Below are 13170 nucleotides of genomic sequence, written 5' to 3'. Positions count from 1 at the left end.
TGATTTTTTTTTTTTTCTCTTGTAAGCTCTCTCTGTATGTCTCTGTTACAAGCCTCTTGTTTCCTTAAGTGTTTTTTTTTTGTGGGATTAATATGAACACAAATTCAATTACTAGTTGATTCTCAGTTAGCATATAAGTAAGATTTTTATGTGACAATATATCATAGGAGTCACATAAGCAGTCTATACAAAGAGAAAATGTACATTTGTTGCCTTGGAAGTTATGATTTAAATTTAAGGCCTCTCCAGCAATATTTATAGAGCGGTTCTTAAAGGTGATCGAATAAAGTGTATCTTCTTAGAAAGCTGGATCGAATAAAGTGTCTGCAGAAGAGAAAGCTGCGTTGAAGCTGCCAGAAAACGAGATGAAGATAGAGAGAAAAAAAACCATTTTGGTTACTACAAAACTCTGTAAATCTTTCTCTCAGGAGTCAGGATTGATCTTATCTTGACTAAACTCACAATTCACAAACTAGATGTCTATCACTCTGCCTAAGCTAAAAAGAGAATGACTATGTCTCTTTGGATCAGTAGTGAGTGAGGACTGTAATGTTAAGCATTAGCCATTATCATTACAGCTTTAAAGAGAACACATGGCTACTATACTCCCATCAAAAGAAAAGCATTACTGGATCATCACTCCTCGAATCAAAAGTCAGGTGACAAAGAGACATGTTTCATCAGATATAACAAAGTAGAAGAGTCCAGACAAAAAAAGATAAGTAGAAGTTTTTAAGAGTAGTCTTGAAAATGATAGGAGAAAGAGTGGAAGTGGAATGATTACAATTGTGGTTTCCGTGCATTCTTCAACCCATCTTTGTGTTTGGCACATTGAATTTCGATTTCTTCCCTTTCTGAGCTTTCTTGAGCGCCTCTTTCTCAGCTTTCTTCAACCCATCGTGGTTTGGCACATTTAATTTTGATTTCTTCCTGTCTCAGCTTTCTTGAGCGCCTCTTTCTTGGCTTCCCTCTCATTGGCCCTAGCTTGAGAGCGTGGGGAGAGGGGCTCAGTGAATGGTCTCCTCTTAGGCCTTCCTCGGACGTTACGGATGTTGTGAGCTCCAACATCGGGCAAAACGTTTTCCTCCACCTCCTCCTGAGCCTAAAGACAGATGCGAGAGCAAACGATTAGCATACTTGAAACCCGTTATTATAAACAAAACAAAAACTTGCGGTTGAACAAAGGAGAAATCCAAGAAAACTACATCATAAATGAACCATTAACTTATTCAAAACCCAACTATTTTCAACAAAATATGAAATGTGGTTTGCTCACCCACATCCTAAGCAAGACACATGAACATTTCAAGTAAACCATTTGGTTGAAATAAAAAGCATTTGGTTGATACCTCATCATCAATGTGCACATTGTTGTCAACAACAAGGGGGGGGAGATCCAAAAGAACAACCTCCTCCTATATCAAAAGGAACCGCTAGCTTATATCAAGACCAAAACCAATTGTTCTTAAAAAAAAAAAAAAAAAAAAAAGAAGATCTGGGTTTGTGCTTACCGCATGTTCTGTTGCAAGGAGGGGAAGACTCTCACTAGAAATAAACGATTTGAGTCAAGTCACAAAAACAAAATATGAGCTAAGTAAAAGACAAAGTAATGATTTACTTGGAGGTTAAGCTTTCACCGATCTGAAGTTCTCCCAGAGATGTGGTCACTTTTGCATCACCCACATCCTAAGACACAAACCAAAAGGAACCGCTAGCATATATCAGAACGAAAACCATCTGTTCTTAAAAAAAAAAAAAAAAAAAAAAAGAAAAGATGTGGGGTTTGTGCTTTACCTCATGATCGGTTGCAGCAAGGAGGGGAAGACTCTCACTAGAAATAACGATTCAAGTCAAATCACAAAACAATATGAGCTAAGTAAGTAAAAGATAAAGGAAGGATTTACCTGGAGGTGAAGCTTTCACCCATCATCGGAAGTTCTTCCACCATTTTTCCTTTTCCTTTTGCATCCATGGTGATGATAGAGCTTCTGAATCTGAATCGAAGTAGGTTAGAAGAAGGATGGTTAGAAGAAGGAGTTTGAAGATAGTTTTAAAAAAAAAAAAAATCTATAATCAAAGCTCTACAAAGCAAACGCTACCAGTAACTTTTCGGAGGAGGAGAGGAGAAGGAGAGTGAATGTCAAGAGAGGAGAAGGAGTTTGTTATAAAAAAAAGCATGTGTCACTGTGTGACTGTGTGTAGCGATTTTAGAAATATCTGCATCCACGTCAGCAATCCTATGACGGTTAGCCCCAAATAACTTCCTCCCCACGCCATTCTCACTCCCTCCCTCACTCACTCACTCCTTCTCTCTCTCTGTCTCTCGGATCTCTCTCTCTCTCCCCATCCATCTGTCTCTCTCTCTCTCTCTCTCTCTCTCTCTCTCTCTCTCTCTCTCTCTCTCTAAATATCAGGGTTTCAGGGTTTTATGTTTAATGAGCTTTACTGGGTTAAAGGGCCATGTTTAATCTGTCCCAAATAATGGTTTACTCATCATGTGACCAAAGTGATATTGTACCGATATTTTGAGTGTCTCTTTTTATGTGAGTTGGAGAACATACATTCCTTCCAATGTGTTGAATATTGATAATACAAAATATTTTTTTAAAAATAAATTTCTACATTATGTGTCATTTAAAATATTTATTTATATGTTTCTTACACTAGTAAATTAGGTGGAATTGTAAATTGGTCTTGTAAATTGGTCTTGCTTGTTCGTTTGCTTATTATATAAACTCAGAAACTTGGTTTTACAAGGGTTAAGACCCAGAGTAGATTGTAAATTTCTACATTATGTGTCATTTAAAATATTTATTTATATGTTTCTTACACTAGTAAATTAGGTGGAATTGTAAATTGGTCTTGCTTGTTCGTTTGCTTATTATATAAACTCAGAAACTTGGTTTTACAAGGGTTAAGACCCAGAGTAGAAACTTATACCTCGTTCTTGACCTTAGCATCCCCATTGGGTAACAAGACACTTTGAGATTGCGCCTGCCGTTTCGCTTCCTAAAAAGGAATTGTCACCTTTGAGTTAACTGCTAACTAGTATATTAATTTATCACAAGGAAGGCAGCCAATGGGTAACAACAACTTACAGCCGCAGAAGCAGCACGGATCTCTCTATACTTATCAACTTCATCAGGGAAAGTCTCTTCAAGCTCCTCCAGAATATGTTTTCTCAAATCCTATTCATAAAAACAAAATCTGAGTAAACAAAAAAAAAAAAAGAGAACAAGCACCATACCGCCAAGTTATAAGAAACAGTAGAGAAAAGAAGAAGTCACCTTAAAAGCATCAGTTTTGCCTTTTGTAACTTGATGCAGCTATTAATAACATCCCTTGCTTGTAAACTCGTCCGGGTTCTTTCCATCGTCAATCAAACTAGTACACAAGCACCAGTAGTTAAAATAAGAAACCAAGCAAAGGTTTGCATAAAAGAAAAAACATGCTCTTAGTCTGACCAAAGAACTTCCATGGGGACTTGAATGTTGCATTTCTCGGACAACTTAGCCATGCTATTCAGCTCCGACACGAGAGAGTTGCTGCAACATACCAAACATACTCTCATTCAAGAAATAATACCCACAAAAGTATATAATCTCTTGATAGAAAAAGACAAATAAGATGAAAAGAGTGGGAAGTACAGGCTGAGAAGGCGGGTGTGAAAGAAGAGACAGTAAGGCGTAACTGATGAAGGAGTCCCAAAGTCTTCTGAATAGAGTTTATGAATTGGTTCAGATTCTCCTTTAAATCTTCAGACGTAGTTGCAGTTCCATCATTTGTTTGATACCCCCATCGTTGCTTCCACCAATCCCTGCTGCGCTTGCGTTCTGTGCTGGAACAAACAAACATCCAAAGTGACCTGATGCGTAAAGCGAGAGCAAAGTGGTAACAGTTTACATCTCAAGTTCTTAGGAGATTTGAGCAATTTTATTAATCAATTGGAGGAGGATGCCCAAAAACAACGCAATGATAGTAAGTAGTAAACATTGACATGGATCGGGATTCGTATCTTACATGTATCAGAGATGGGTTTGACGAAAAGACGGAGAGAGAGAGGTAGTGACTCCGACGGAGAGAGAGAGAGAGGTAGCGACTCCGAGGCAGTAAGGTTGGCTTCAACCGTGAGATCACGATCCACAGGACGGAAGATGAACAGGGCACCGAACGCGAGGGAAGAAGAATTGGGGGATGATTGACTAACCTAATTTCTTATTTTGGTCATCGACAGGACACAACACACTATCAATTGCCTCCGTGGCTTTGCACGAATTGCTGACGTGTTATTGGATCCGGTTTGGTTGTAAATTTACAACTTGTAATAAGATTTAATTTCGGTTTAGTGTCCATTTTAAATGGTACCCTTTATATATTGTGTTTTAAATTCAATTTTTGATACTTTTTTTTTCTTTGTGATTATATTTGTATTTTTTTATAATCATATTTGTATATAAATCTTAATCAAAATATATTTTATTAAATAATAACAATTTAAAAATTGATCCGGTACAGCACGGTTAAGGCTAGATTGTGGGTCGAACTCACCCCACTGACCCGTCAAACCGTGGGTTTTCAGTTTTGTTTTGGTAAACAAATTTGACCCGCACAACCCAAAAACAAATAATTTTGTACCCTCACACCCTCTCCGCTTAATTTTGTGGTTATCTGCGGGTTATATATATTTTAAAAATCATTATTTAATTTAAATATTATAAAATATATATTTAAAATAAAAAATTTATACATGATTTAAATTTTAAATTATTATTTTTAAACTCCTGTATTTTTTATAAAAAAAATTACTTTTTTAATTTTTATTTTTTTAAATACTTTGCGGGTCGACAGGTAGCCGCGATCCAAAATTTACCAACCCACACTCACTCCGCATAAAATACTCATAACCCGCACCCGCAAATCAATTTTTCAAATAGTTTGACCAAACTTATGATCCGATGTTAAAAGAACGGTTATATTTTTTGTTTTATATTTTTAAGAAATGTAATTTTTATAAAATACATGTTGTAACCAGCAACAAACAACTAACTGTCGCCCATTCAACAAACTGTCACGTATCAGTTCAGACTCTTTTAAAACGGGTTGTGTAACTGTTTTTGACCGGTTAGTTGTTATATGTGTATTCCTAAAAGAATAGCAGTCTTTTTGACCGGTTAATTGTTGGCATGTTTTTTTAAAATAAAATTAAAGGTTAAACATCTATCTTATTAAAGCTGAAGTACAATTTCGGTGTGTTTGGATACTTGGATAAGAGTATTAAAAATATTTGGTATGTTTGGTTACTTGGATAGCATTTATAAAGAATAAGTTTGTTTGGAAATTTGGATTGTAGTTAAAACGAGTTGTGCAACTGTTTTTTGACCGGTTAGTTGTTATATGTGGAAGAAGGGTATAAAGGGTTTTTTCACGATGTGGAAAAGAGGAAAGAGTGTTAGAAGAAGAGGAAAAGTGAGAAGAAAGTGTGTTGGTAGTAACAAGTGTCATAGAATGTAATAATAAACACATAATGTGACCTATAGTGTAAATCTTTCTTGTTTTTTAACATCAATCTATTGTTTTCTCTGTACCTTTTTTATTTTTCTTCTTTTTCTTCTTTTACGTTATATTTTCAATGGAAAAATAATAAATTGTTGCAGAATAATATTTTATTTTATATGTGTTTTCTACGTTACAAATGATACTAATATTTAAAACAATAACTATAAATAATATAACTATTAAAGTACTTTTTTATAAATCGGTATTAATTTCTTCAATTATTAATTAATAATTTATTATCTGAGTCAGTTGTTTTAATTGATGTCAATATTAATATCATCTAAAAAACTGATGTAATTGTCTATACCATTTTTTACAATTGATATATATTGACATCACTTAAAATAATTGATTAAGATATTTGACATTTTAACATCATCTAATATTATAAAGTAAAACTCTACTATCTTCTCCTCTTGCTACGTCAGTAAATAAGATGAGAAAAAACCGTCACGCGTCCCATTCTTTTAGAAACGCAGCGCTTCATTTAACTTCTCATCCATTCATAATGGACTTCGTATTTTGTTGGGCCAAATCATATCTCCATTTAACCCACAAGGGTATACTTGATGAAACGTGTCGTTTTCATTAGGTTTAGCGTGTTCTGTCTCTTTCACGTTTCCTGGCGATTGGGGTTTCGGATACACTCTTTCATCTTCTTCTTTACTGTCTGAAACGATACATGTAACAGAGTTATCCTCTTTAAACCCTCCATTAATCGATCATTGACGATCTCATGGGAGACATCATCTCTACCAAATCTGAAAATATAGTCTTTGTTTTGCATGTAATCCATCAACGGTACGACTTTCCACCTTCTTTTTGCTGATTTGGAAGTTGGACGCTGACTGCTAAGGAAAGCAGGAACGACGAGGATGGCTTCCTCAATGGGTTGTCTCACCGACTCGCTCCCTCAACTCAACACTTCCTTTCTTCAAATCTTCAACTCAAGCCCGAGTTGTAGGTGAGAAAGAGGACGCTCGATCTATTGCTTTATATTTCGATTCAGATCTAATAAGACTTCTTTTATTCTCAGATAAGGATGATGAGAAATAAGAGAAGCACATGCCAATACCAAATCGCTAAGGTTATTTCTCTTTGAAAAACCCTTGCAGCAACGTCTCAGCCATTACGTATATGAAAACCCATTTTGCTTTTGCTTAAAGAATCGAACTTGAAGATTTAGGGTTTGCGGTTTAGAATTTGGATTTAAGATTACAGTTTAAACTCTAGGGTTTAAGTTTTGGGTTTCGAGTATAGATTTAGGGTTTAGGGTTTAGAGTTTTAGTCTAGATTTTAGGTTTGTGTTTAAGATCTTGGGTTTGGATTAAAATCTAGGGTTCAGAGTTTAGATTTAGGGTTTAAGTTTAGAATTTAGAGTATAATTTTGAGTTCAAAATTAGTTCGCAGTGTTAAAATTTTGTTATTATATTTTTAGCTATTTTGATTTTTATGAAAATTTATTATTTGTTATTTATGTAGCTTCAATGTATATAGCAATTTTATTGAAATAATTAAGCTTAGGTATTGTTCTCTTAAAATAATGGAAATTGTGGTGGCCCACAAAATAAAATTCTTTGTAGTATATAAGTCTGTTTAGGTTGGTTTAAATAAATCAGGGTTTTGTCCCAGTGGAAAAGGAAGGTTCGATAGGATGGAAAATCGGATCTGTGATTTGCCTGACGATTTGATTCTTGAGATCATGAACTTCATCCCCACAAAAGATGCAGTAGCGACCACAATCTTGTCTAAGCGATGGCGTTTGATATGGACTATGCTTCCTACACTCGAATACAAAGACAGCGGCAGCGGGACCATTGGGTGGTTTGTTGAGAAGTCTTTGCAACTCCATAAGGCACCAAAACTAGAGAGGCTGGCTATCGAACTCGGTCCACATTCTCATGTTGACGTAGATGTGGAAAAGTGTCTTGAGAATGCAGTTAATCGAGGTGTGCACGAGTTAGATCTCAATCTCCTTTGGAACGCAGAGATCACAAGCTTTCCAAAGAGCCTCCACACATGCGACACTCTCGTTGATTTAGTTCTATCTAACAAGATTCTAGTGGATGTTCCTTCCCAGGTTGACCTACCATCTCTCTTATATCTTTCTCTTATCGACGTGGTGTACAAAGACGAAGACTCTCTTGCTGGACTTTTATCAAGTTCCTCTGTTCTACACTGGCTGAAGGTGCAACGACGTAAGGATGACAACTTGACAAACTTTACCGTGAAAGTGTCTTCCTTAAAAACATTATATTATAAAAGTGCTTGGCCCATGGATGAGCCCGTAGAGGAAGGGGACGATGATGATGATGATCTCATTGGGTCGTTGGTAATAGATACCCCTGCACTAGATGATATAAGCTTAATTACCGTTTGCGAAGACTGCTGCTTGATAGATAACATGTCTTGTCTTGATGAGGCAAACATAAGCCATGTTATTTACCCCGATGACAAGTTTCTGAAATCTCTTTCTTCTGTCAAACATCTGTACTTGTGTTTGACCAATCCGATGGTAACAGTTACTTAACCCGGCACTCTCCTTTGTTTGTAGTTGTAGATGCTTAGTCAACTAATGTTTTTCTTTTCTTCTTACAGGTTGGTAGCAGTAACGACGTTAAATTCTCTCGGCTCATAGAGTTTTACTTCTTGACAAAAACAGTAGATTGGTTGGAACCACTTATGTTTTTCCTTCAAAATTCTGCTCAATTGAAATTTCTTACAATCCACACGGTAAGTACACTCCTCCCTTATAACATCATCTAGGTTTGATGAACTTAATTCAAATTAAAGTGTATATATATTAATATAGGAACATGAGAGTCCATCACCTCCCTGGAACCAGCCGAGTTCTATTCCGGGATGCTTGTCATCTCATCTAGAGCTCTTTGTGTGGAACAACTATGAAGGAAGAGATGATGAGAAACAACTATTGTCATACATTCTTGCTAACTCAGAGTGTTTAAAGAGAGCGGAGATAAATCTCATAGCAACCTGCAATCTTGAAGAGAGACAAAAGGAGATACAATCTATGCCTAGGATTTCAACATCATCTCGGCTTCTATTCCCCACTCAAATGAATCTGTTGTTTAACGGATACTGTTACCGTCACTAGTCTCTGGTATGTGTTTAAGTTATTGCTTAACTAATTCAGGCTATCATTTAATGTTTTTATGAATGAGTGTAATCAATATCATCACAAAGACTTTTTTGAATAAAACACTCCAGCAATTTGTTTCTGAAATAATGTATAAATAAAAATGATGTAATTTATGAATAAAACACTCCAGCAATTTGCTTCAAAGCGCGGGTTTTCCTAAATTATAAATAAAAAATTTAGTATAAATTAATATTTTAAAATTGTACATTATTATGTTATAAAGTCTGTATTATTTCAAATTAAATATTTTTTTAAAAAAATATAATTTATGAATTATTTTATTTGAAGTTTTGTATATACATTCTTATGTAAACCTCTCTTAAGTCTGAATATTTTATTTGGATCCAAAAACTTAACCAAAACCGACCAAAAATAAAGATTTGGTTTGCATTTCGGTCCAAAAAATACCTATTGGTATTTTTTACCCATGGATCTCGGTTCGGATCTGTATCATATTCTAGATCCGACCAAATACTCAAAATATATGAAATATTGTGTGTATATTAAGTATATTTGGGTATTTTAGATTCAGGTTTTCAGTTATAGTTTTGAGAAATTGTAATGTTTATTGGATAATTTTAAAATATATAAGACTTTTTAATATTCAATTTGCTTGTTTTAATTTGCAATAATTTTGAATAAATCATATATAATTTAATATATTAAATTTGAATCTTCTGGTTTTAAAGTTTTTAAGGACTCTAAAAAAAAAATTAAGGACTCTAACCGACATGCTATGTTAGAGACACATTATCTTTCCACACTTCCTTTAAATCATTGATAACGACTAATCAAGTGGTACAGTTTGAATATTTTCACTGTAATTAATATTCAAAATTGAGATGTTTGAAGTGTTGGCCATTCCACAAGCAAGAATACATACGTGATGTGGAAAAGTTTTAAGTCTATCAAACTATAACTAATCATCTTAAAAACAAATTTATAGTAATATACGGCTTAAGACAATAAATGTTGTTAGGCATAAAAAATAAAAAAGGTAAAGTAAATCAAAGACAAAATTTTAGGAAGATATTTGTTTTAATATAATAGATTAATAATAAATGTTGCATAATTAGAGAAATATAAGGTAGGATCAAAATATAAATATTGTTAGTCTAATGAAAGGGTCCAAACAACTTGTATAATTCGACTTTCAAAACTGCTCCCCTTTTAATAGTATAGATATTCAAAATTCATACAACAAAAAAATACTGTAAAACTAATGATCTATTATCGAAAATGAAATATTTTTTATCGGCTATGTGTTATATAACTTGTTCATGCCTGGATATTTCGAAAACAATTCTGTATTTTAGATGATACAAGATTACTTAGTTTGTATGTGGGGTTGAATCACTTATGTGGAATAAATCATGATCCGTGGTTGGTTAATGACAAGTTGATAATTAGTTAAGTTTAGAAAAAAGGAAGTGTGTAGCATTTATATGGCAGGAGTCAAATTTACTCGAATTTCTTGTTGGTCCTATAAATGCCGAATACTAAAGTATAGAATTTCTCAGCGTTTTCTGCATTTAGTGAAAAATCAAATATATCGTTAATCATTCTTGTGTCTGTAGTCAATTTATAGATCAATTGATTATTGGGGCAATTTGCTGAATATTCGTAGTAGGTCCATTAATAAAGAATATAGTCATTGCACAGTATTGCTTATTGGATGGGACAATTATACACCCGTTTTTCCGTTTCGCTCCCTGGCCGCGCGTGACACATAAGATAGGTACATGCATTTTACGTATTCCATTCTATTTACCATTTTATATAGTACAGTTTAACTGAAAATATTTAAATACAAGATTTGATCATCGGAGACGTGCACATTTCTCAAGAGAGAGCTTCAATATTATGGATTTCAATATTGTTGATAGGCGAAGGTCACAACAAAGTCTCCTGTTATCGTCCAATATAAGCAATGTAGGAAAAAAGCGGGGCAGAAGAAAGATGTGTTTGGGTCGTTGTAGGTGATATATTCTATATACCGTTACATTATAGTTTAGTACACATCATATCTATTGGTTGCCCCATATAGCCTAAACCCAAACCTTAAACCAAAATCCTAAACCTTAAACCGAAATCCATATACCCTAAACCCAAATCCTAAACCCTAAATATAAACCCTAAACCCTAAACCCAAACCATATACTCTAAACACAAACCCTAAACTCAAACTCTAAACCTAAAATCTGAACTCTAAACCCATACCATAATTTGTTCTATACAATTTACTAATATCATATAGTATAGGCAAAGACAAACAAACAAACACAAATCCATATAAACCAAACCCAAATCCTAAACCCTAAACTCAAACCCTAAACCCCAAACCCAAACCATATACCCTAAACCCAAACCCTAAACCCCAAACTCAAACCATATATCCTAAACCCAAACTCTAAACCCAAATCCTATAGCGGAAACTCTAAATCCAAATATCTATATACCATAAATCCAAATTCTAAACCCTAAACCCAAACCCTAAACCCCAAACCCAAACCATATACCTTAAACCCAAACCCTAAACCCGAAACCAAACTATATACCCTAAACCCAAACCCTATAGCGTAAACTCTAAATCCAAATATCTATATACCCTAAACCCAAATTCTAAACCCCAAACCCAAACCCTAATCCCCAAACCCAAACCATATACCCTAAACCCAAACCCTAAACCTCAAACCCAAACCATATACGCTAAACCCAAACCCTAAACCCAAACCCTAGAGCGTAAACTCTAAATCCAAATATTAGTAAAAATGAAAATGTATGGGACCCATAAGCATTAGTTATCTAAACTGCGATTCCACTAACATCTCATGCTGAAAATTTGAGAATTCTACTTTTACAATTTCAATCCACCTTAAATTGAAGTAGTTATTTATACTATACTATAGATCGTAAATAAATAGTATAGACTGAAACGGCAACTAGTTCTAAGGTTGAGAGAAAGAGAGAGAGAGAGAGCAACTAGTTCTAAGGTTGGGTTTCATCTGTTAAGTAACTATACTATACAAGATTCCAACATAGTATGGAATACTCGATACAACACATGAACGTTGTTATACATAACTAACACATTATACTATACTATATAGATTAAATAGTATAGAGAACATGATACATAGAAACATCACAATGTAAATCGTTTATAGATTAAGAAAGAGTGATAATGATGCCTCGCCGCGACAAATGGGAAGAAGAGGAGGGGGTGGGGAGAGAGGTAGGAGAGCCGCGAAGGAGAGGAGGGGGAGGGAGAAGGAGTAGAAAACATTAAAAAAATGTTTATATACTATGTTTATAAAATAGAATAGTAGAATGCAACATGTACTGTTTATCTTCTCTGATGGTTCTACGTATTCTCCGTTTCGTAATCAACATGTATCGAAAAGTAAGAAAAGTGTAAAGCCAACCAAATATATGAAGAAAAATAATCAAATGATCAATTGTTTTATCTTATGATTAATCAGTTGTTGTTCAATCTCACCGGAGCTAGCTTGATTTCCTTTGATAGAAAATTGGGATCCTTTGTAAAGTTTGTTGTCAAATTAAAGGCATTTGTGATATCTGTGATGAGAAGAAAAAAAAAAAATAAGAAGAAGAAGAAGCTCGTGTGCAAAGTGATAAAGGATGAGGACAATTTTATATATATTGTAGAAAATATATGGTATATCATAGCATATGCCTTATAATGGTTATATGGCTAATTTTTTTCCAGTAATGGTTATGTTCCCTAATTCCCCTTGATTATTTACTACACAATCAAACAGTAATATATCGATTTCCGGAAGTCTGGTAATATACTAATATAGAACATTAGCTGCTACATGACAGGGCAAGTAGAATTTATATGAAACTAATGTTGATTAGCTCAGTAGAATGGGATAGTTTTATAAATGGCACTACCAAGTACCAAGCAAAAGGTGATCAATAAATTCTAGTAAAACAAACATGGGTTGTATAACTAAACATAGTTGAAAAGAAGTCTAAACGACGACTTCGACGTGTCCAATCTGTTGGACCTATAAGTTGTAAGTTCGTGGCCGACTAAAGGAAACGTTGCGAGTTCAAGAGATCTATATTGGGCCTTCAGTAGGTTAATCAGCACATAGGCCTAGTCAATAGACATTGTTACAGGAAAATTCAAACACTAGTCATCGTAACATGTTTTGATAAAAAGTAAAGTCATCGTAACATGCCTTTTTATAGATGGTGGGTTCAACGTTCAGAGGTATGTTCTTCCGTAATTAATAACTATATCTTAATGCATGCGGCCGCACGGATATTAGTTTTCAGTTTTAATTTTTATTTATTTATACTAAATAGTATATTTATAATATTTGATCGTTTTATGTTGACTAAGCTAGAAATGAGTATTTGGTTACCCACTCGAATTCGGTTAAAATATATTCGGGTTTGAGATTTTTGATTTTAAAGATTCT

General features: G+C 34.3%; 2 protein-coding genes across 5 annotated transcripts; one reads left to right on the top strand and one right to left on the bottom strand.

The window, feature by feature from the left end:
• Positions 1–611: 611 nt before the first annotated feature.
• On the bottom strand, positions 612–4213 carry LOC108806122 (uncharacterized). Of its 4 annotated transcripts, none has more exons than XM_056990120.1 (12): positions 4021–4213; positions 3648–3865; positions 3465–3545; positions 3288–3384; positions 3099–3188; positions 2941–3009; positions 1905–1994; positions 1795–1831; positions 1619–1686; positions 1512–1545; positions 1350–1415; positions 612–1102 (listed from the first exon to the last, which is right to left on the bottom strand). In XM_056990120.1, the coding sequence occupies exons 5-12, from the start codon at positions 3140–3142 to the stop codon at positions 914–916; spliced, it is 597 nt and encodes a 198-aa protein (XP_056846100.1). In that variant the 5' UTR covers positions 3143–3188; positions 3288–3384; positions 3465–3545; positions 3648–3865; positions 4021–4213; the 3' UTR covers positions 612–913. The 4 variants fall into 4 exon arrangements, with proteins under 4 accessions (XP_056846100.1, XP_056846098.1, XP_056846099.1 ...); XM_056990118.1 differs by having other exon boundaries at positions 3648–3838; XM_056990119.1 differs by having other exon boundaries at positions 3648–3833.
• Positions 4214–7088: 2875 nt separating this feature from the next.
• LOC130495990 (putative F-box/FBD/LRR-repeat protein At1g22000) lies at positions 7089–8783 on the top strand. The gene is made up of 3 exons (XM_056987690.1): positions 7089–8071; positions 8155–8289; positions 8369–8783. The coding sequence occupies exons 1-3, from the start codon at positions 7211–7213 to the stop codon at positions 8669–8671; spliced, it is 1299 nt and encodes a 432-aa protein (XP_056843670.1). The 5' UTR covers positions 7089–7210; the 3' UTR covers positions 8672–8783.
• Positions 8784–13170: the final 4387 nt, after the last annotated feature.

This window comes from Raphanus sativus, chromosome 6 (genome assembly GCF_000801105.2).
Source record: "Raphanus sativus cultivar WK10039 chromosome 6, ASM80110v3, whole genome shotgun sequence".
Classification (NCBI taxonomy): Eukaryota; Viridiplantae; Streptophyta; class Magnoliopsida; order Brassicales; family Brassicaceae; genus Raphanus; species Raphanus sativus.
The sequence above is the reverse complement of the archived record's forward strand: the minus strand, read 5'-3'. Positions and strand labels throughout refer to the sequence as shown.

What these genes read in the sequence shown, in the direction of transcription:
- LOC130495990 (XM_056987690.1), top strand. Translation starts at nt 7,211, where the DNA reads ATGGAAAATCGGATCTGTGATTTGCCTGACGATTTGATTCTTGAGATC. An exon ending in TGTGTTTGACCAATCCGATG is followed by an intron (nt 8,072 to 8,154) that starts GTAACAGTTACT and finishes TTCTTCTTACAG; the next exon opens with GTTGGTAGCAGTAACGACGT. An exon ending in AATTTCTTACAATCCACACG is followed by an intron (nt 8,290 to 8,368) that starts GTAAGTACACTC and finishes ATATTAATATAG; the next exon opens with GAACATGAGAGTCCATCACC.
- LOC108806122 (XM_056990120.1), bottom strand. Translation starts at nt 3,142, where the DNA reads ATGAAGTTGATAAGTATAGAGAGATCCGTGCTGCTTCTGCGGCT. An exon ending in GGTGAAAGCTTCACCTCCAG is followed by an intron (nt 1,832 to 1,904) that starts GTAAATCCTTCC and finishes CGTTATTTCTAG; the next exon opens with TGAGAGTCTTCCCCTCCTTG. An exon ending in TTGCTGCAACCGATCATGAG is followed by an intron (nt 1,687 to 1,794) that starts GTAAAGCACAAA and finishes TTTGTGTCTTAG; the next exon opens with GATGTGGGTGATGCAAAAGT.